Source organism: Pezoporus wallicus, unplaced genomic scaffold, assembly GCF_028554395.1.
Source record: "Pezoporus wallicus isolate ANWC-B61680 ecotype Strahan unplaced genomic scaffold, APGP_CSIRO_Pwel_v1 contig_13614, whole genome shotgun sequence".
In the NCBI taxonomy this organism is placed as follows: Eukaryota; Metazoa; Chordata; class Aves; order Psittaciformes; family Psittacidae; genus Pezoporus; species Pezoporus wallicus.
In genome coordinates, this window is record NW_026642178.1 from 853,470 (window position 1) to 873,121 (window position 19,652).

A 19,652-nucleotide genomic window follows, 5' to 3' on the forward strand; every position below is an offset into this window, starting at 1 on the left:
CATTTAATCATAGAGACATAGAATGGTTAGGGTTGGAAAGGACATTACGATCTGGGCCCGAGTGCTGGGGACAGGAGGGAGGTGGGAGAGAAGGGCCCCACCAGCCCAAGAAGAGAGTTCTGGTCATCACATACAACCCCCTGGCCATGGGAAACAGAAAGAAATGAAATCAGAACTCGAGGTGTTGTGAGGTATTCATCTGAAGGGGAACAGAGTCCATCATTCTCCCTGTTCTCCTCTATTTTCTGGTGTACAAAACATGAAAAGAGTGGCATAGATCTTTCTAAGAAATAATTGGGATTTGATGACAGCTGGAGGACATGCAGCTTATCCTGATCTCTTGTTATATATATTATTTGATAGGGCTTTATCACTTCTTCCCTGCTGAAGTCTGGTTTGCAGTAGAGAGCAACTCTGAAATGAAACAGCAAAGTAACTCAAGTCGCTGGAGTCTACCTATGAGTTTGACAGTTCCTGACTTTTGAAGGCATGATAAGTAGCTGATACTGTGTATGCTGGGGTTTATTCTATATCTGCTTTTTTGGTATTTCATAATCACACCCTATGCTCAAGACTTTCAGAATTCAGTTATATATTTGATCAACTACTGCTATATAGAAGAAAACAAGAGTCAGAGAATGTATACAAATGTAGTGGTAACATGGCCTAAACCTCATGCCTGTTTCTAAGGAAGGAATGATTTATTGTTCGTGGACTTGATACAGCTTCACTGCTCTGACCTGCAAACGGGCCTTCTGTAGCATGGCAGGTATCATAAATAGTTAATCCTCAAATATGTAAAATATATTTTATATAAATATATAAAATAAATATAAATATATAAAATATATATAAAATAAAATGGGTATAAATTAAAATGGGAAAAGACTGATGTGTTGCTGTTCATTTATCTGTTCTTCAAAGTATCTTCATCGTGCTTTCATCATTCAGTGGAAGTCTGCTTGATCTGTGCCTTGGTCAGCCCTGATCTCAGTGTGCAGCCTCCAGACTTCCCCAAAACTTGTTCCTCTGGGGAGCTTCACAGATGCTTCCTTGCCTGGAAGATGAAGCATCTCCTCTTCCTGTTATCTGTATGTGAAACAGAGGCTTGATTTCAGAGGAAGCACTTACCACAAATCCATGGAGCATCTCAGTGTGCACCCTCCATCTTCGGACTGTTTACAGTGGCATGTCTCACAATTCATTAACACCAGCCAAACACGAACATTAATATGAGCTTAAAATAAGTCCTAGCTGATCTCTGTCACAGGCTATTCTTTGGGCTGCTGTAAATAGCCATTGCATGTCACCTAACGCATGGTTCATAGTGCTATTCTGGGATATTCAAATAGGAATGGGCTTTGCGATCTCCTCAGCTGAGGGTACCTGGAGTATCATGTTGCCCCGAGCTCTGATATGAATCATACCACATATAATACCTCAGTTCCCAGAAAATCCCACCTCTTTGTATGAGGAAGGTTACCCAGGAGCCATTTTCAGTAGTTATCTCATGAATTTGCAGTGAAGTAAATAGTGAAAACATGAATTTCCCTCTATTCTGGTTCCATAGCTTTCCCTCAAAGTTGAACTACAATTAGACTTCATGTGTTTGTGAATTAAGCCATCACAGCTACTGAAGTACCAGAGCTGGAGAATTGCCCAGCAAACAAAACCCAACCCAACCAACTGAAAATACCCACAGAAACACATCAAAAGCAAATGATAAAAGGAAAGGAAAAAGGAGGAAAACGTCATTGGCAAGTGATGGGCACTAAAGCACCAAATGTGTAATCTAAGGAATATATAAATGCCTCCTGAAACAAGTATGTGCTTCTGGGTGTTGGGTATTACACAGACATCACAGTTGTATAATCAAGGCTATATGTTTATGTTTAAACCATACTTTGGCATGTGCTTACTGAGTAGCACTGGAAGTCAGGGCCCCGGGGCAGCCTGCCCTCATGAATGGGTTTTAAACATACAAGCCCCTGCTTTCTCCATCCAGACTATTCACAAACCTCCCAGAAGTCACAGTGTGATGTGCACACACATTTGGTGCAGGTGACAGCCTTCCCCTCTCATAGGATCCCAGCCTGGTTTGGGTTGGAAGGGACCTTAAGGCTCATCCAGTTCAAGCCCCCTGCCATGGGCAGGGACGCCTTCCACTAGAGCAGGTTTGGGTTGGGACTGTCCCCCCCCAACCAGCCATCAGCCCTGGCCCCTCTGCCTGCTGCTGCGGCTCCTTTGTACCCGAGGGTCTGCTGGCTGCGTGCCCGAGGAGGGGAAAAGGCCTGAATTAGCAATAAATCAGGTTAATGCATTCCGGTGCCGTGTTGAATGATGTAAGGTGCCGCAAACCGCACACGCGGCTGACGTCCCCGCTACGTTGATGTGCTTCACGCTCCACTGGGGCTCTGTTGACACACAGATCCTCAGCATTCCCTGACATGTGAGCTGAGGAGCTAAAAATAGGGCAGAGTTTTCTAGGCTGGAGCAGGAACAGTCACCCAGCAGGCACTCACTGAGGTGTAGGTAGACTAACAACACCCCGGCCCCATAGCAACACTGCACCAAGGCTACCCCCTCTAGGGAAAGGGTGCTCATCTCATCTTCACAGATAATAAATTAAGTTCATTTAAATGTATTTTAATAACAACGCTTGTTTTTCACTTTCTATTTCAATGGGAACTGTTACAGACTTTAGGGATGCCCTATCCCTTTCGATGTATTTTTACAACAGCTGCCCTACTGAAGACTGATCTGATTTGAGGCTCAGGTTTGGGGTCCCTTCACATCAATGTCAAGTAATGGTTCAAACTGGCTGCACTATCCTCTAATGGTCTGTTTAAATGGAGGATACCAAAGGAGACGGGTACTATGCAAGCCTGGAAATCTACTACATAGAGCCAGAGTCTGCTCTTAGTTACTCACATAAATATTGAGTATCTGCATTGATTTCACAAGAACAGACCTACATCCGTACTCGCATTAAATTATATATATTTAGACACTTATTTTTGCCAGATCTTCTATTGCCTTCACATAGTTGAAACAAATACTTTTTGTGACTCTGCCAGAAGACCCTTTTCACCATGGAAATATCGTATGTTCAGCAATTTATACTGCAGGGAAAATGTACAGAAGAGGGAATGAGGGAACCCATCTTTGTTTGGGAAGTTATGAACAGAACTGAACTATTCTGAGTTTCTGCTGCTTTATTTTGTGCCATATTTCTGCTTCTCACAAGCAACTCATCTGAAACACCACAACAGATGGGATCTCACCTGGAGCTCCCTACCTTGATGTGCTAAAATATGCTCTGATGAGGCTGCTCACTGAAATGCTCCCGATAGCACAGTGTGAGGAAACCATCACATCAGTGCATGGACAATGCTCTGGTGGGAAACAGGAGCTTTGCTCTTTACAGCACTTAAAAGGGACCAGCAGCAGGGTACCAGCTGCTTGCTTGGGGTTCACTGCAGCGGGTGCTCGTCTCACTTGGCTTTTCTGGTTTTGCTGTTGTGATGAAGAGAAACACTGGGAACTTTTTCATTGTAGGTTGGCTGTGTTTTAAGGAAAGCTCTGTAGGTAGAGGCAGCATCTTCCATTAGGCCAGCCAGTGTTCGGAAATGGTAGAAAAAACCCTCCTAAATATTGGCTTCAGTAAGTGCAGGTGGATTCAGACCCAGCCGAGGCACGCAGCATCCCAGCACCGACCCAGACTTCCCGATAAACCACTTTCTGTTGTGTCCTGACATAAAGCTCAGCTGCCCTCCTCTTGGATTTCAGTCTGGAGCTGCACTACAGGTGTGGCATTGTTTCTTGGGAAGAGTTAGGCTGTTATCTGGAAATTCAAACTCCAGGTGCCCCGGCAAAGAAATCACATCAGGAAAGGCTTTAATTAGAGAAATAAAACCTGCTTTGGGGAGATCGCTGCATTTCTTACAGACATTTTATTTCACAGGGAGTGTCAAAGCTTTTCCTTTTTGTTCTGAATCAGGAAACACTGAAAACAGAACAGCACACTCCCCGGGACCTGACACTGTGTCTGTACTGCTCAGAGATACCTGAGCCAAATTTAAAAGCCAAATTTCTGTGCCCAAAAGTAGTGACAAGGAATTTCATGTGAGCTTGTTTCCTCCACAGAGAAGCAAATCAACCTGGCCAACTTTAATGTGTTACCTTAATGTACCACTGTGTGTAAGCTTGGAGTTACAGAAGGTACAACTGCGTGGAAGCAGGAAATCCCAGACAGGGAATGATTTAAATCTTTTTACTGCATTCCTTATCACTGAGACTTTTTTCCCAGCCTACAGTTTCACTGGAACAAGGGTCTTCTGCGTTTCTGTCTCTCCCCTTTAGTTTGATGCTGAAAATGACAGCAGCTTTACACACAGGACGTCGGTATCCAGTGTGGTTGGTTATTTGGGTGGGGGTTGTGTTTCGGTTTGGGTTTTAACTGATTACTGTTATTTCCATGTTCAATTTGAATTGGGTTTTAATTCGTCGTTTTCTCAGCACAGAGCACACAATGTGACCAGTAACTGGAGTTACCCCGGCAGTGGGGTTTTAACCATTTCTCCATGGACTCGGTTCTTCCTAAGTCATGGAGGCAAAGCTCTGACAACGTTCTCCAGCCTCACATACAGACCCTTAACAAATAGTGTGATGCCTTCATTTCATGAGCAATGGTTGCATAGAGAAGTGCTGGGGTTGGGAGCAGAGAACGGTCTCTGAGGAGCTGACCCAGGCACCTCAGCCTTGGGCCACTGAACCTTCAGTATTTGCCCCCTTTTCATCTCCTGTGTGTCCCCAGCCCTCCTCCCTGCCCTGCCTAGAGACGGGCACACTTTGGGCAGCAATCTCCCTGCCCAGCATATTTAGAAACAGGTCAATGACACTGCACCTTTAAATAGCACCCAGCGGGCAGAGGCAGATTTATGGGCACAGGCAGTTCATTGAGCAGCTCCCTGGAGCCGTCCCCCCAGCCAAGCCAGTGCCGTGCAATGACTCTGCACATTCAGCCCACAGAGTCTTGAGGTCGCATCCTGCTGCGTGATCACCAGTGCTGTGCAGAATGGCCTCGGAGTGAAAGAACAGAGACTTCAGGCTGTAGGAGCCCATGAAGTCTGAACTCACACCACCACCTTCAAACTCCGCACGGAGAAGGATTTTAAGTGGGTTGTTCTACTAAAAGATGCATCTTTAAAGCCTCTGTGTAAGGAAAAGCCCCTCCACTGCATGGTGTACACCAGCAGTCTTGCTATACTGGCCAATTTAGGCAACTGGAGTTCTGCTGCATTAGCCTTAGCAGAGTTGCACAGGGGTTGGAGGCACCAGATGTTAAGTGAAGTGCAGATATTGCCATCAGGAAGTAATTTACTCCAAGATTTTAAGTGATAAATGGATCAGCAGGCAGGAATTTCATACAAAGCACAGATTATTATAAACAGCTGTGCTTGGCTATTTTGTGTTATAAGGAAAATTTCTCAGTCCATCCTAAAATAGGGAATTCTTCTGTTTGATCTTCTCCATTAAAAGTGAGATGCCAGGCATCAAAATCCAAACATTGAGGCCAAACTCTGCTGTGTCTGTAACACCAGACACCACACAGCAGAATTCAGCTGAGGTGCCAGAGATCATTAATCACAGGTTATTGTGGAGCATCATCCAAAGCATGACAATGATCAGGTACTGCAGAAAGGGACAGATATAAAGGAAACCATGTGTATGGGAACAGCCACTAGTCTTAGATGTTACAATTACAGACTCTGGAGACAGAAGCCACCATCATATTCAACAATTAGTCACCTAGTAATTAATCCTGGTGAGTTGGCGTGTTTACGTCTAAGAGAATCTCTCTTTCTCTTATCTTCCCAGTGTGGCACCTAATTGGTGCCGTTGTACCTGGCAGATGCTGTTACCACCCCTGTTGTTACAAATACTGGGTGACACGCAGCAGCAAGTGCTAGCTCTGGTACCTCCTGGCTGTGATCCAATAGAGCACCACCAGGGGTGAACCACCTCTGCCACACACCGGCTAATTCATGACCTGGATACTCACTGCCTGAAAGCATCAGATTTTTAGGTGATATATAAATACAGTTTTGTTCCCTGGGAGGGTGCTGAGGCGCTGGCACAGGGTGCCCAGAGAAGCTGTGGCTGCCCCATCCCTGGCAGTGCTCAAGGCCAGGTTGGACACAGGGGCTTGGAGCAAGCTGCTCTAGTGGAAGGGGTTGGAACTGGATGAGCTTTAAGGTCCCTTCAGCCCCAACCAGTCTGGGATTGTAGAAGTTTATACACCTGTGAACTGCTTAAAAGATAAAACCTGTTCTCACTCCTGTTACATTCCTCTTCTTTCTCCCCACAAATTCTGTCAGACCGTGCTCCCACCTTGTGTCTTGCCTCAAGTGCGAGTGTCTCTCAGCACGGGCTGTCTTTTACCCTATTCCTACAGTTCCTCACACAGCAATGATCCAACTGGTACAGTTGGGGTCTATTGAACTTGTAATTGTGTAATTGAATAATACCAAGCCAGGAAGCGCATTCTAAAGAGCTACCTCGGTGATACTACAAGTTGGTAGCAGTTCCTCTATTTCACTAAATGTAAATGTGCAGTGGAATGCCCATTTATTGCCAATAAACTGTCTCTGTGAGAGGACAGTTCTGAATTAATGCTGGAAATGGTTGCTTATAAAGTATTCCCAGCATACTAGCAGCAGGAGTAATTGCAATTCAGTGCTAAGAAATGTTTTGTTGAGGTTTTTTGACATGAAATGTAAGACCCCATTTTAAGCCTGATCCCATGAGATAACAATGAGCGCTGATAAAGCCACATTCCTCGCTTCCCTGGATCCAGGATACTGGCTACTCTGCTTGTGCCAGCTGGCAAAGCTTCCCAAGGGGCTGCCTGCCAGGTATGTGCCAGCAGAAAGCTCCAGCCGCTGCTGCTCTCCTGTGCCCAGACCTCTCCTCCCACGTCAGAGACTATAAGGAGATGATGTAGGAGCCAGAAATACTCACTGCTGTTGGCAGAGCTGGGGGACTACAGCCTCTTGGGCTGAATGGAGCAGCAGAAAGAATCTGCCTTACGATTCCTAGATGGAGCTGAGCTGTATTTCCTTACAATCAAGCACAGAACACATCGGGCCAGCATGAGCACAGCGTATCGGTGTCCTCAGGTCCTGAGACTGTTAAATGGATGATTGAGCCATGGTTACATGGTACCAGTAGAGAATTCATCTTCTCAATTAAATTGAGATGTCTTTTTCTGTCAGTGTGAGGTACATAAAAGTCTGACCTGCTAAAAAGTAACCTCAGTAAATGCCTGCAGCCTTTTAGGAGTGGAGTGCTCATGAGCTGCATTATCCTTTCCGAAATCTACCTCCTTCTATCACTGTTTTGGAGCCTTCATGTTAGAGCAGAGCGCTCTCAGGCTGCCCGCAGCTCTCCTGAATTGTTCGTGTGGACTCATGAAGGTGACACGACCCCAGTGTCCCTGCAGCCCGGGCTGCTCCATGGCTGAAGCAGCTTGGAGGTGGTGCCCTGTGGCGGGAGAGACCTGGATCCTCCTTCCCCACTCTCCCTGCACGCAACCCTTCTGCCGGCTGCCCTGAGCGCTCAGCTATCCCCTGCCATAGGCAGGTGGAGATCCCATCCTGGTTTGGGTTGGAAGGGACCTTAAAGCTCCCCCAGCTCCAACCCCTGCCACAAGCAGGGACACCTTCCACTAGAGCAGCTTGCTCCAAGCCCCTGTGTCCAACCTGGCCTTGAGCACTGCCAGGGATGGGGCAGCCACAGCTTCTCTGGGCACCCTGTGCCAGCGCCTCAGCACCCTCACAGGGAAGAGCTTCTGCCTAAGAGCTCAACTCAGTCTCCCCTCGGGCAGGTTAAAGCCATTCAAAGGGCTGCTCTCCATCCGAATCTAGACACGGGTTGTCTCAGTCACAGCCCGTTCTGCTGCTGGTTTCAGCTGTTTAAGACAAACCCAGGCTAACAAAACGTTTATAAAGCGAGGGGCCGGTTGCTGCCAGCCCGTGACTGAAGGGAGGGAGAAGCAGAGCAGCAGCCAGAGCCCGTGGCTGGGCGACAAGAGGCTGAGGAGGGACGGGGCCCAGCGAGGGCCGAGCGCCCTGAGGAGACACTGGTCATTGAGCCACAGCGGCCGGGAGCTGCGGGGCTGACGGAGGGGACAGCGGGGAGGAGACCGCAGGGAGGCGGCAGCAGGGACCGGGACCGGGACCGGCCCAGCGCGGCCCGCCGCTGCCATGGCAACGCGGGAGGAGGCGAGGCGAGACGCGCTGGAAAGCGCGGTCCCGACGGCGCGTCCTCCCGGGCCGCAAGCAGCTGCTCTCTGTGGCAGCCGCTCCGTCCCCCCACGGGGAGGAGACGGTAACGCCATATCCTGGCATGCACCGCGGTCGCGCCTCTCTTTCCGGTGTGGCCGCTAAGATGGCGACTCCCATGCACCGCCTCATCGCGCGGAGACAGGCGTGAGTGCGGCGGGCGGGGGTCCGCGGGGAGCCGGGGCGGGGGTACCGGGCAGTGCTTGGCTTGCGGGGAGGGGGCGGCGAGTGCGAGCCCCGGAGGAGCGGGCCCGGGGGACGCCCCGGTGTGGGATCCGAGCGCTTTCGGAGACGCTCCGCACCCGCGGGCGAGTGCGGCTGGTCCGCGGGGAGCCGGAGGTGACAGGGCGGCGGTGGAAGGAGGGCATAGGAGCGCGGTTGGGAAGAGGCTTTGCGCGCTCGGTGCTAACGGTCCTCGGCAGCGGTGCGGGAAGGGGCTGCGGGCAGCAGGGCCGCGCCGCGCTGTCAGTAGTGAGTAACGGGTTCTGGGGCGTGCGGGCGCTGGTCTTGCTCCGGCTTTCGGGAGTCAGGTGGAAACAGGAGCTGTCAGCTCGTGTTACGGTGTGTTTATAGGACTTTAGAAGATAGTGAAGGCATAGACAAGGGAGCGAGTGTCCTGTACTCAGATATGCGTATTGCGCGCGAGTAATTCGCTCAGTACTAAAGGGATCTGATTGCAGAACACTGCATGAGGAAAAGCCAACGGTTTTGCTTGCTTATGTTGAGTACAGCAAACGCCTGCGTTCCGCTGCCATGTAGTGCTGGCGCTGGTCTTTCCTTTGTTCCTTTGCTGTTTGGTTTGGGTTTGGGTTTCTGTTTTCTTCTTCAGTCGTGTCTCGGTTTTCAGAGTGTGTTTGGGTGGTTTGGTCTGATCACAAGCGCTGGCTGGAGCATGGAGAGCCCCTGCATTCTCTTGCCTTTTTCAGGGTTCAGTGTAATCTCTTTCCTACTTTTTGCTATGGAAAGTGACAGGATTCAATGGGCTTGTGGAATGCTTGCTCTTTTAACTTGCTATTTTATGAGTCAAGGAATTATTTCTTCTCTGGTTATGTCTCTTCTTGTTGGGTATGTGCTGAGTTCTTAATGTGCCAGCCTTTGCCTCTAGGTCATGGTCGTGGATCCTGTTGAAAGTTTACTTCAGTCTCTGGTTTCCCTTACTGTTAGAACTTGTCAGTGCGGATGTCAGTGTTGAGTCTGTTGGGTGTTTTCCTGGTAACTATTTTGAGGCTTGATCCTTATCTTTGTAGCTTGCCCAGAGTTGTCTGCCCTGGCCCTGTGAGTGGTGCTAAAACCCTGGCAATAGTGAGCTATGTTATTGCTGCCTTAAAATTCCATTCTGTCCCTGTGGAGACCGGTCTGGGCTGGTCTGAGATGGAAAAATCAGCGCTTTTGGGGGTTTGTGTGTTGTTGAAGAGGGCTTTGTCATTCTACCGATGTGTAACTCTTGTGGCAGGGCCGGAAGTCCAAGGTAAAACAAAGCAAACCATTTAAAGACTTGGGTTTTTGTTCATTGCCAGACATCTGCTTCCTGTTCAAGTCTGAGCTCATTGTGCAGTGCGGGTTGTGAGTTTAATTACTTTTGTAGTGCTGATTTAGGTCAGTATTCCTAAGGCAAGACTATGAAGCCAGATATTCCTTGCATTGAAAGTGATGTGTGCTCAGAACAAGATTCCCTTGCAGATGCAGTAGAACTGTCATGAAAGCTGATGGTAGAGCTGAATGAGCAGTTCACACCTTGCCTTGAAAAGCAGCATTCCTGTTGAGAGGAGAATACTACTGCTCTGTAAGTCGGTTCTCTCTAAATACTAAATGTGAGTCCAGGAGCCTCCTCCCAGTTAAGCCAGGGCTGTGACCTGCAGAGAGTTGAGGTGGGCTGGCCTTGGAAAGCTGGTGTTCGCTTTCTGGAAGAAATGATACAGGTGGAAATAAGCTCCAGCAGTTGCAGTGGATGCTTGTGAGGGCTGCAGGGTCCTGATGTCAGTGCTGCCTCTGGAGCTGCTTTGTGGTTCTGACCTTGGGCTGGGTCGCTTGGCCCATGTGCGAGTTTCCTTATCTGTGAAGGAGGGGGCTGGCTGTGAGAAGATGGCAAAGCAGCTTCCGCAAAGCTTCAGAGTAGTGGTGTAAGAGCTGGAACATGGAAATACGAGTTTTCTGCCTTAGCTGGCTTTGAAAAATGGTCAAAGGAGTTTACTGCAGTGTGAGAGCTGAAATATGGATGTAAAATGCTCACTAATCCTTCAGGTGTTGGGGTGGTACAGAGCAGTATGTGAAGTCTTGCTTGCTTTACATTGCACAAAGTCAGCAGGAATCTGATTGGGTTTATGATAAACCTTCTGCCGGGCTTGGATCAATCCCAGTAAGTTCAAATAAGTTACAACTAGGAGCAGCTCCGAGTCCTGGGCTCTCTGTGAGGATTTGGCAGTTTGGTACTTGGCTGTGAAGCAGTTTCATTGCCAAATCCTAGAACTTGCTTTTTGCTAGCAGGGTTCTAAAACAGAGCTTTGGTTATGTATCTGAACCACATGCAAGTACACTGCAGACAGTTTGCTGTTATCCAGTAATCCTTCCCAATAGCTGGTGTACAATTATATCCCGTAATGCTAAAAACTGCCAATTGAGTTGATCAAATAGAGGCTGCCAGTTAGCTGAGCAGCTGCTAATGTAAAGCTAAAAGTGAAGTTCCGGTGCAGTAGGTGAGTGTGTTGGCAGCTGATGTCTGTAGCTCAGCATTCACTACTTTAGCAGAAGACTTGAGCTGAAAGTTTGGAATAGAGGAAAAGTATCTCTTTGTTTGCTTTCATAAACTGTTGTATGAAAATGCTTTAATAAATGGGAATGTGTTTGCCCAAATTCTGTATATATCTGGTGTTACTGTTCTTGTCCAGATTTAACCAAAAAGCTGAAGTACCATGAATGTCTGCTTTAATCGTAACTACATATGCTGGTAAGAATCTGCATGATGTTTTCTCAGTAGGCAGAACAAACTTGGAATCAGTCACTTAAGCAATTCTGCCTTTTCTAGGGAGGCAAACAAGCAGCATGTAAGATGTCAGAAATGTTTAGAGTTTGGACATTGGACATATGAATGTACAGGGAAGAGAAAATACCTGCACAGACCTTCGAGGACAGCTCAGTTGGCAAAAATCCTTAAAGAAAAAGAAAAGCAACTATTGCTGCAGCAAAGGTAAGTCCTCTCCTGAAAGGAAGACTAAGGGATGCTTAGGTTGGAGCAGTTTTTAATCCTGGTTAAGTTGGGCTGGGTTCACAGTGGTCATATAATCCTAAACTCTCTTGAACTCCTTAACTGCACCATGAGGGAGCCACTTTCAAGGATGAGGCTTGTTCTTCACGGAAAGAACAATTTCTTAGGGCACACTTTCACTCTTTGCATAGCTTGCTTTGGAGGGTTATTTCTTGTCTGCAGAGAACTTGGGTCTGCTTCAGAGTACTCGTGTCATCATCTTTAAAGATCTAATAGTGAATCATTAACCAGAAAGCAAACAGAGCCTAATAAGGTTAATATTTACTTTTTGACAAGCACATACGTGACTTTTCAGCATTAACTCATTTCAGCAGTTGTTCCAGGATCCTCCTGTTTGCCCAGTGTTGATCCCAGGATTGTGATGGATATTATGGCAGTCTCATTTCCAGTAAAGCACATTGCGCACCCACCATAAAGTGGGAGTTGGGAAGGGAGGAGAGGTGAGAAAATGCTTGTTCTTCAGCGATGTTACTGCACCCAGCCCAAGGCAGGGCACCCGACTCTTGAGGTACGGTTCTGGAGACAGCCACAGGGAAAGCAACCGAGTGCTGTGACTCAGGTCTGATCTGCAGGGAGCGACTGACCGCACCCTTGTGTAACCCCAGAGTAGTGAACTCCCGTACTTACACAAGCGTTAAACGCTAGAGGGAGGCATTGCCCTGAGCCACGCCAGCCCGGGTTACTCATCCTGAATGAGGTCGTCTCATCAAAGGTGCTTTGCCATCTAATGCAGTGGCTCCTCTGACCTGTGAAACACCTGGTTACCTATAGTAAGGGCCTTGATCATACAAGTCTTATAGTGTTTTCATACCGTATGTGTGAAAATAAAAAATTGGGAAAAAATCTAGTATTTTCTGGCATACAAAAGGCATTGGGTACTTTTACTGAACTACAGCAGAGTTTACACTGTTTCTTCTTTCTTCCCTTTTCTGGAGTCTTTATCAACACACTCTGCTGTCTGATCTCTAAATGAAACCTATTTGCATGTTTTACTTCTGTTTTTGTATATTTAAGGGGGCTTCTAATAATAGGTTTCAGTTGAGGAAAAAGTATCCTGGTTCACAAGAGAATATACAACTTCCTCCTCGTATGTCAGGGGCATATAAAGTTTGTTGTAAGGGTATGGTGAAGGGCTACTTGAATCCCACATGTTCCAGGTTGATTGATGTGCTGTGTATCTGCAGTGGATTGAGAGGAGCATGGGCCTGTTGGGTTTGACTGAAGGAATGTTATAAAAAAACCCTTAAAAATGCAGAAGTGACGACTGGTTTTAAACCCAAATCCCAGGTGTTTTGTTAAAAGAAACTTTCTTCTGGGCCATTTAGCACCAACGCTTGCTGTGAGTGTATGGATACTTGGGAGTCTGAAAGATGCTGGGAAGCATCAATGCAGATAGATAGTTCTGTGTCTTTTTGTACTTGAAAGTAATGAACGGGGAAAGCTACAGGCTAAGGCAGGGTTTTACCCTTTGTTTCAATCCATTCAGTTACTGTTAAATATGGGCATACAGAACTTTTTTTGCATCCCATCCCCAAATGGTGTCCATATAATATGAAGAGTAAAGAAAAGCACAAACTTAACATGGAAAATGAGAGGTGAATTGCTGCTTTTTGTTGCGTTTTTAACTTCCTGAGCTGTAGCTGCTGTTGTTTTCTGGTTTGAACAGTGACTGAACCAGCCGCCAGATGAATTTCAGGCAGTGGGGCTCTGCCAGTGAGATGCCAGTTTCCAAGAGTTTAAATTCAACTCCACTGTGCTGCTATGGATTCAATTTTCCTGCTGTATTAACAAAAGCCATTGTTTTCCCCCCTCACCTAGCACTGGAGAAAGTACTGCGGAAAAGAAGGCCAAGAAGAAAAGGTATGTGGCGGCCGGGGGCAGAGGGTGCAGTGTCTGTGTGTGACCTTGCTCTGGTGTTGCAGCAGGAGCCAACAAGGGCTGTGTGGGGAAAGTCCACATTGCAAATCCAGTTTAGATTCCCTTGCTTTGGGCCTGTGGCAGAGGTTTGCACAGACATTTGCTCCTCCCTGCCCAAAAACTTTGTCCTCTGCTTCTCTTCCTACTGATTGTCCTGTCTCTACGTGATCCTGCTTTAATAGTAAAGATCTTCCCATTGCTGCCTCAGAGTTCATCACGTGTGTGCTAAATGCCTGTGTGAGAATGGCACACTGTCTGCTAGCCTGTAATCACTCCACCTGCCCAGCTTGCTCTTCCTTTGGTGTTGCTTCCCTCCTCATAGCAGCTGTCCTGCTCTGAAGCTTTGCCCAGAGGATGAAATAAACCATCAAATACTCCATCCCTAACCCCAAACAACGCCCTCAATCCCAGAGCAACCCAAAAGCCAGGAAATAAACCTCCCCCCAGCCCCAGGTATTCATTTGAGCTGAGAACTTACTGACATTATTTCTACTTCCCTTTGCTTTAATGCTTCCTTGGGAAGTTGCTGCTGCCCTTGATAGGAGAGCTGTTTGGGGCCAGCTGAACCCTGGCTGTAATACACGTGCTGATTGTGTTAGGGGGTTACTTGTGGGGGATGGCTCTTTGCATTGAGCTGATTGTTCTGTGTCTGTAAATGTGATTTAAACCCAGTTTTTGGCAGATATTTAAAGACCAGGCCTCTTGCTTTGTGGGGCAGCCATTAAAGAAGCTGCAGCAGCTATTTTAAACACGCCTTTATTTTAGGCTCTCAGGTGGAATGTGGCTTCATTGGAATGCTTCTTGGTGAGTGCTGTGGTGCAGCTGTCAGAGGCCGTTTCACCAAAGGCTCCTTTCTCAGTAGTGTCCATTTATTGTTGGAGTTACTCAGGACTGGGGAGGTCAGAAATTAACTGATTTCTAACCAGTGTAGCTTGGACCTCTTCCTGCCTCAGCCTTCTCACAGGCTGCATTGGCATAAGGATTTTCAGAGTATTGAAGCTCTAAACCAATGCAGGAATGAAAAAAGCAAAAGGATTTATGGGTGAGGGGGTGGTTTAGTCACTGTTTCCTTTAAACTTTAACACTCTTCTGTTTGCATTGTTCCCCTGATCTTATGCAAGCACCAAACCCATCAATATAAACTCCTTTCCAGAGAGTTTGCTCTTTATATATTTATGATGATACAGGAAGAATTAAATATGGAAAACTCAGCAAAGGGTCACCACTGAGTGTGGAAGTTTCAGATTTAAAATGAAGAAGCAGAAGCTGGGGCTCTGGCAGCGCTGGTGAGCACTAACCTTTTCCATAGTGTCTGTTTTGATATAAACAGTAATAAGTAAGCTACAGGCTTAACCAGAAAAACAGGATCTGCAAAAGAGCTCTTGTACAATCTTGTGACCTCAGGTGACGTGGAGCTGTCTCCTGCATGCCTGTTGAATCCAAGCTTTCCATACTTTTTGGTTACTAACTGGAAGCCCACTTTATGCTTGGACCACAGAGAAATGTGCCTGTCATGCCTTAATTCACTCCTTTCTTCAGGCACCCCGCTGTGATTGTCCCCAAAATGGTGGATGTGATTTATGTTTAAAATCACAGTCTCAGAAGGCTGATAGTGTCTGTTACAAGAGGCAGCAGTTCCGCAGCTGGTGCATGGGATCATAGGAGATGTTAACATTCAGAAACTTGAAGAGGATGAGTCCCTGTCTGCTGGACTTCTAAAGTGGTGTAATAGATGCCCAAATCTCAGATGTACCAATCTACAGCATCTGGAATGTTACATTACCTGTCTGGGACAAGGGCAAGTAGGTGAATTTTACTTGCTCCCATCTCCATCCTCTTTCTACCAACAAGCCACATATGCATCACCTGAAAACAAGTATCTGCTTGTTTCTTCCCTCATAGCTCCAGCTCCTGCTTTCCTCCATGAGAGGCAGTATTAAGTGTTAAATCCTAATGTTTCAGATTCCAACCTAAATGTTGGGGGTGTATGGACTGCTGCTATGGATTCTGTGGAAGGTGCTCAGGAAAAGAAAGAGGATTCCCTGAATGATTCTTGCCCATATAGACTGGTCTCCACATCTAATGGAACTCTTTGGATTGAAGCTACTGGTCCCACTTTTTTTCTTTGTTTCCTCATCTTCAGACTGTTTTCACAAACAGTAAGCCTGTATTTAACCAAATTATGGCTTTATCTTTCATAAACAGCCATGGTGTCTGCACACACAGAGATAACAGTGCGGATGTATTGTAAAGACTCCAGTGGTTCACAGCGTAACGCACGTGTCTGGATTTGTCAGCTGATGCGATGAAAACAACATTACTCTTTCTCTAACAGCCTTAGCAGAGGCATTTCCTGAGTTGTAATATTTATCCAAACCCTCTGATAAAAACTACCCCATTAATTTTCTAATGGAGATGTTGATCTTGAGAACAACAGCCTCAGTAAGGGCTAAGCTTGGAAAAGAAATACAGAGGATACAGAAATCCTGTTGCAGTGTTCATAATTCTGTGTATCTTGGATTGTTTCCACCCCTTCTCCTCCACCTTAAACACAAGCATCCTGTAGTGGCAGGTACTTTGGGTTCTTTTGCCAGGAGTAATCTAAGAATGGTTTCTGTTGAGTACAGTTCTGACGTTTGAGAAATCGCTGACAAAACTTCCACTGACTTTCACACTGGCAAAGTCTCCTTCTGCTGTGGGGTGCTCGGAATGGATTTGTTAGCTTTTCCCTGAGGCTTCAGTAGCTGAGGACTTCCATACTTCCCCTGCAGCCTCTGCCTTCTCTAGCCAAGCCTGTAAAGACACTCCTGAGTACTATCAACAAGATCCTTGCCAGCTTTCAAACCTTGCCTTTTTGTGTAGTCCTGTTGTGGCTTAATTCATGCATGTGGTGTCATGGAGAAAGCGGAGGGGGAGGCACGGGAATTTGTCATAGATTGTCAGGCCTGGAAATTTTCAGACCACGTAATTGGTCTTTGGGTTACAACCAAGTCTAAAGAACCCTGTGTAACGATGCTGTCTCCAGCAGGCCTGTTCTCATCTGTGTTTGCTTGCTTTCAGATCTAAAAGCGTGACCAGCTCCAGCAGCAGCAGCAGCGCCAGCTCAGCTAGCGATTCCTCATCAGACAGTGAAGATTCTTCTACCTCCTCTTCTGATGATGATAGTGACAGTGACGAGAGCTCCTCTACTTCCTCATCTTCTCCATCCTCGAGTAGTTCCTCCTCCTCATCAGAGTTCGAATCGGATTCTAGTTCCTCCAGCAGTAGCAGCAGCAGCACAGACAGTAGCTCTGAAGACGAGCCACCAAAGAAAAGGAAGAAGAAATAGCGTGGTGCAGGGTGGACCTGATGGTTAGTGAGTGGGAACACTCTGCCAAGACGTCTTCAGCACACAGCTGCCAAACAGTTTAACCTGTCAACATTTCTACTGCTGAACCTTTTTAAGTGTTTTGCGTAGCTGTTCATAGGCTATGGGAGGTGTTAGATGGCACGTGAGACTTCCTGAAAGAGTATTTTTGTGGTTTATCCTTTTATGGAAGATTTTACTTTTTTAGTTGAAAAATCTATCATCAGATTTGTTTATATGAGCTAAGGTCCAGTCACCTGGATGTTTACATGCTGGAAAGCAAAAGCTTTTAACTGCACATCATGCTGTGCATAATCCACTACTACTCTGTTCATGACAGCTTCACTGACAGGTAGAAAACCCTCCAGACTATTCAGAGCAGGAGTTTCATGCTGCTGGCTGTAGAGCACTGTTGTTGTGGAAATCTGAGTGTTGCACACAGAGGGCTTTCATCTCGCTGGTAACAAACGTGTTAGACACCGCTGAGCTTTTCCTGAGGCTTCCAGGTCGAGTCTTAACTGCAACATAAAACTAGTGTTCATGTGTTAATGATCAGTATGCTACTCACTGTACAGAGCTTTTAGTCTTTTCAACTCTCCTCTTTCCTTAGCTCATGTGTTTGTAGTAATTTGTGAGACCCAAAGTGTCTATTGCAGCAGGGGGTGCGTGAGGAAAGGAGCAGTGCATAGTGGGAGAGTTAGGACTGATGCTGCTTAGGAGTTTCATCTTTGTGCCTTTTTTTGTAAACTAAATGTATCCCAGTGAGAGAAGGGCTTCAGTGGGTGTTTTTCACAACTCCACTGGCTTTCTATATGGAAATAGGGTCAGTAAAACCAGAGAAACAGTAGTGGCAAACAAAAACAGGCACTATTTTCAAGGATGTAAGAAAAAGGCTGTTTTCACTGGATGCTCAGTAAGAAGCAGTCGCCTTTAAACAGAGTTTCCCAAAGGAATGTGTTTCCCTTTTGATAGTTTTACAAAAACCTGTTGTGTGATGCAAGATGACCAGTCGTGTTGTTGGGCACGTGGTGACTGGTGTTAGTCTGCGGTGTCATCAGTCCATTATCTTCATGTGATAGTGTGCACGTGTCTGTGAAAATCTGGCGTGGGAGAAGCAAGTTAGCGCAAAACCAAACAAAAGCAAACCCCAAACATCCTGTACTGCGGAACAAGTAGTGCTGGTTGCACAGTGGGAGCTATTTGTTCTTGTGGTGGTTTGAAGCAGTTGGCGTTCAGCGTTTGTGATGCAGTCTCCTGAATTTCTTATTGTTGCAGTGCCCTTTTTTGGGGAGGGGGCGTCACATGTGGAAGAATTCTTAAATCTCTTGTTTCGGTAAAATATAGTAACTAAAGTATTTTTTATATTTTTATGGACTAAGTAGTGTGTAGAGTTCCTTTGGAATAAAGCGTGCTTATTTAAATGTTTGATATGTATGTTGTGTTCGTCTGTAATCGTTTCTGTTTCACAGAGCACTCTGCAGACTGTAAATAAAATTAGCAGAAAATTGTTTGTTGTCTTGAGTGGATGTACCATTTAATGGGAAAAGTTAATAAATTATTAAACAGCAGTCGCTAAGTTCATGCTTACTGCAGAGCCAAAAGTGAGTGATACCATAGTAAAGTGTGTGTGTGTAAGCCCTCTGGAGCGCTGGACTGCGTATAGTGCAGGTTTAGGGTCATCTCCCAGTAAGCCATGCGTGGTGACTGACACTGGCATGGTGGCAAGCTCACTGGTGGTGACCTCTTCGTTGTATAGGGACATGGTATCAAGAGCATGGGCTGTAGTTGGGTTGACGCTGTGCTGGATGGCAGCAGTGTGGGTATGCAGGAGGACTGCAGTGAGGAACAGGCAGTGGGTTGGGGAAGGAGAGGATGAGGTCAAGGCTCCCTTGACCGCCCTGTTAAGTCCATGCTGTATTTCATTTCTTTAGTGCTGCTGCTGTTCTCATGTAGATGGTTTTGTTGGAAATGCTTCACTTCACACAGTGTAGCATTTCTCCATGTTGAGTCCTTTGCCAAGGGAAGTTAGAAGCTCCCAGGTCCTAAAGCCAGTCACTAAATTTGGAGGGTTGGGCTCTTCATGCATCTGTTTGTTTGTGTCTCCCTTGGACAAATTGAGTCCATTCACAAAGACAAAAGGAAGTGCTTGTGTGTGTTAGGTCCTGTCAGCGGGAGCCAGGATAAGGTCACCTAATTACAGCTGAGGCTATGGAGAGCTTAATTTAACCTCTGGTCTGCTGTTGGGTCACAAATGGAGATTCAAAGACATGGCTTACTGCTTTCACTGGCTCTCCCACACCACCAACTGTGGATTGAGTCCAAGGCCATCAGTCCCGCTGTACTCGGATCTTTCAAACATTCCTTTAAAATTGCCTTTTCTGGTTGCTTTGCCTCTACATACTCTTACTTTAACAGAGTAACCCCCCCAGCCTATCAAGAGCCTTACCCCATCATCTTCCCCATGATCGCACCCTGACAGCTTGCTGGATGCTTTGATTCAGTTTTTATCTTTCAGTGGGAAAGGTATTTCTTTAATTACTGTCTTCCAGAGCTCTAGGCCAAGTACAAAAGATCATTAGTTTTGATTTAAAACCCACTTACTAGAAATTGTTATATTTACTAAGCAGTTACATGAGACCTGTATAGCTCTGAAGAGCCTCCGTTTAATCCCTCCAATTACAAGCAAAGCTGCCCTTGCTAATTGAAGGGAAGCAATTGATGGGAGTCTGGCAGAAAAACAGCCTCGGGAAAAAGCATCACATTTCAAGGAGAAACGCTGTGA

At 46.4% G+C, this 19,652-nt stretch overlaps 1 protein-coding gene across 1 annotated transcript; it reads left to right on the forward strand.

Annotated features, from left to right (window-relative positions):
• Positions 1-8,400: 8,400 nt before the first annotated feature.
• ZCCHC10 (zinc finger CCHC-type containing 10) lies at positions 8,401-18,438 on the forward strand. The gene is made up of 4 exons (XM_057427813.1): positions 8,401-8,492; positions 11,368-11,529; positions 13,426-13,467; positions 16,585-18,438. Exons 1-4 carry the CDS (start codon positions 8,410-8,412, stop codon positions 16,850-16,852), a joined length of 555 nt encoding a protein of 184 aa, XP_057283796.1. The 5' UTR covers positions 8,401-8,409; the 3' UTR covers positions 16,853-18,438.
• The last annotated feature ends 1,214 nt before the right edge of the window (positions 18,439-19,652 follow it).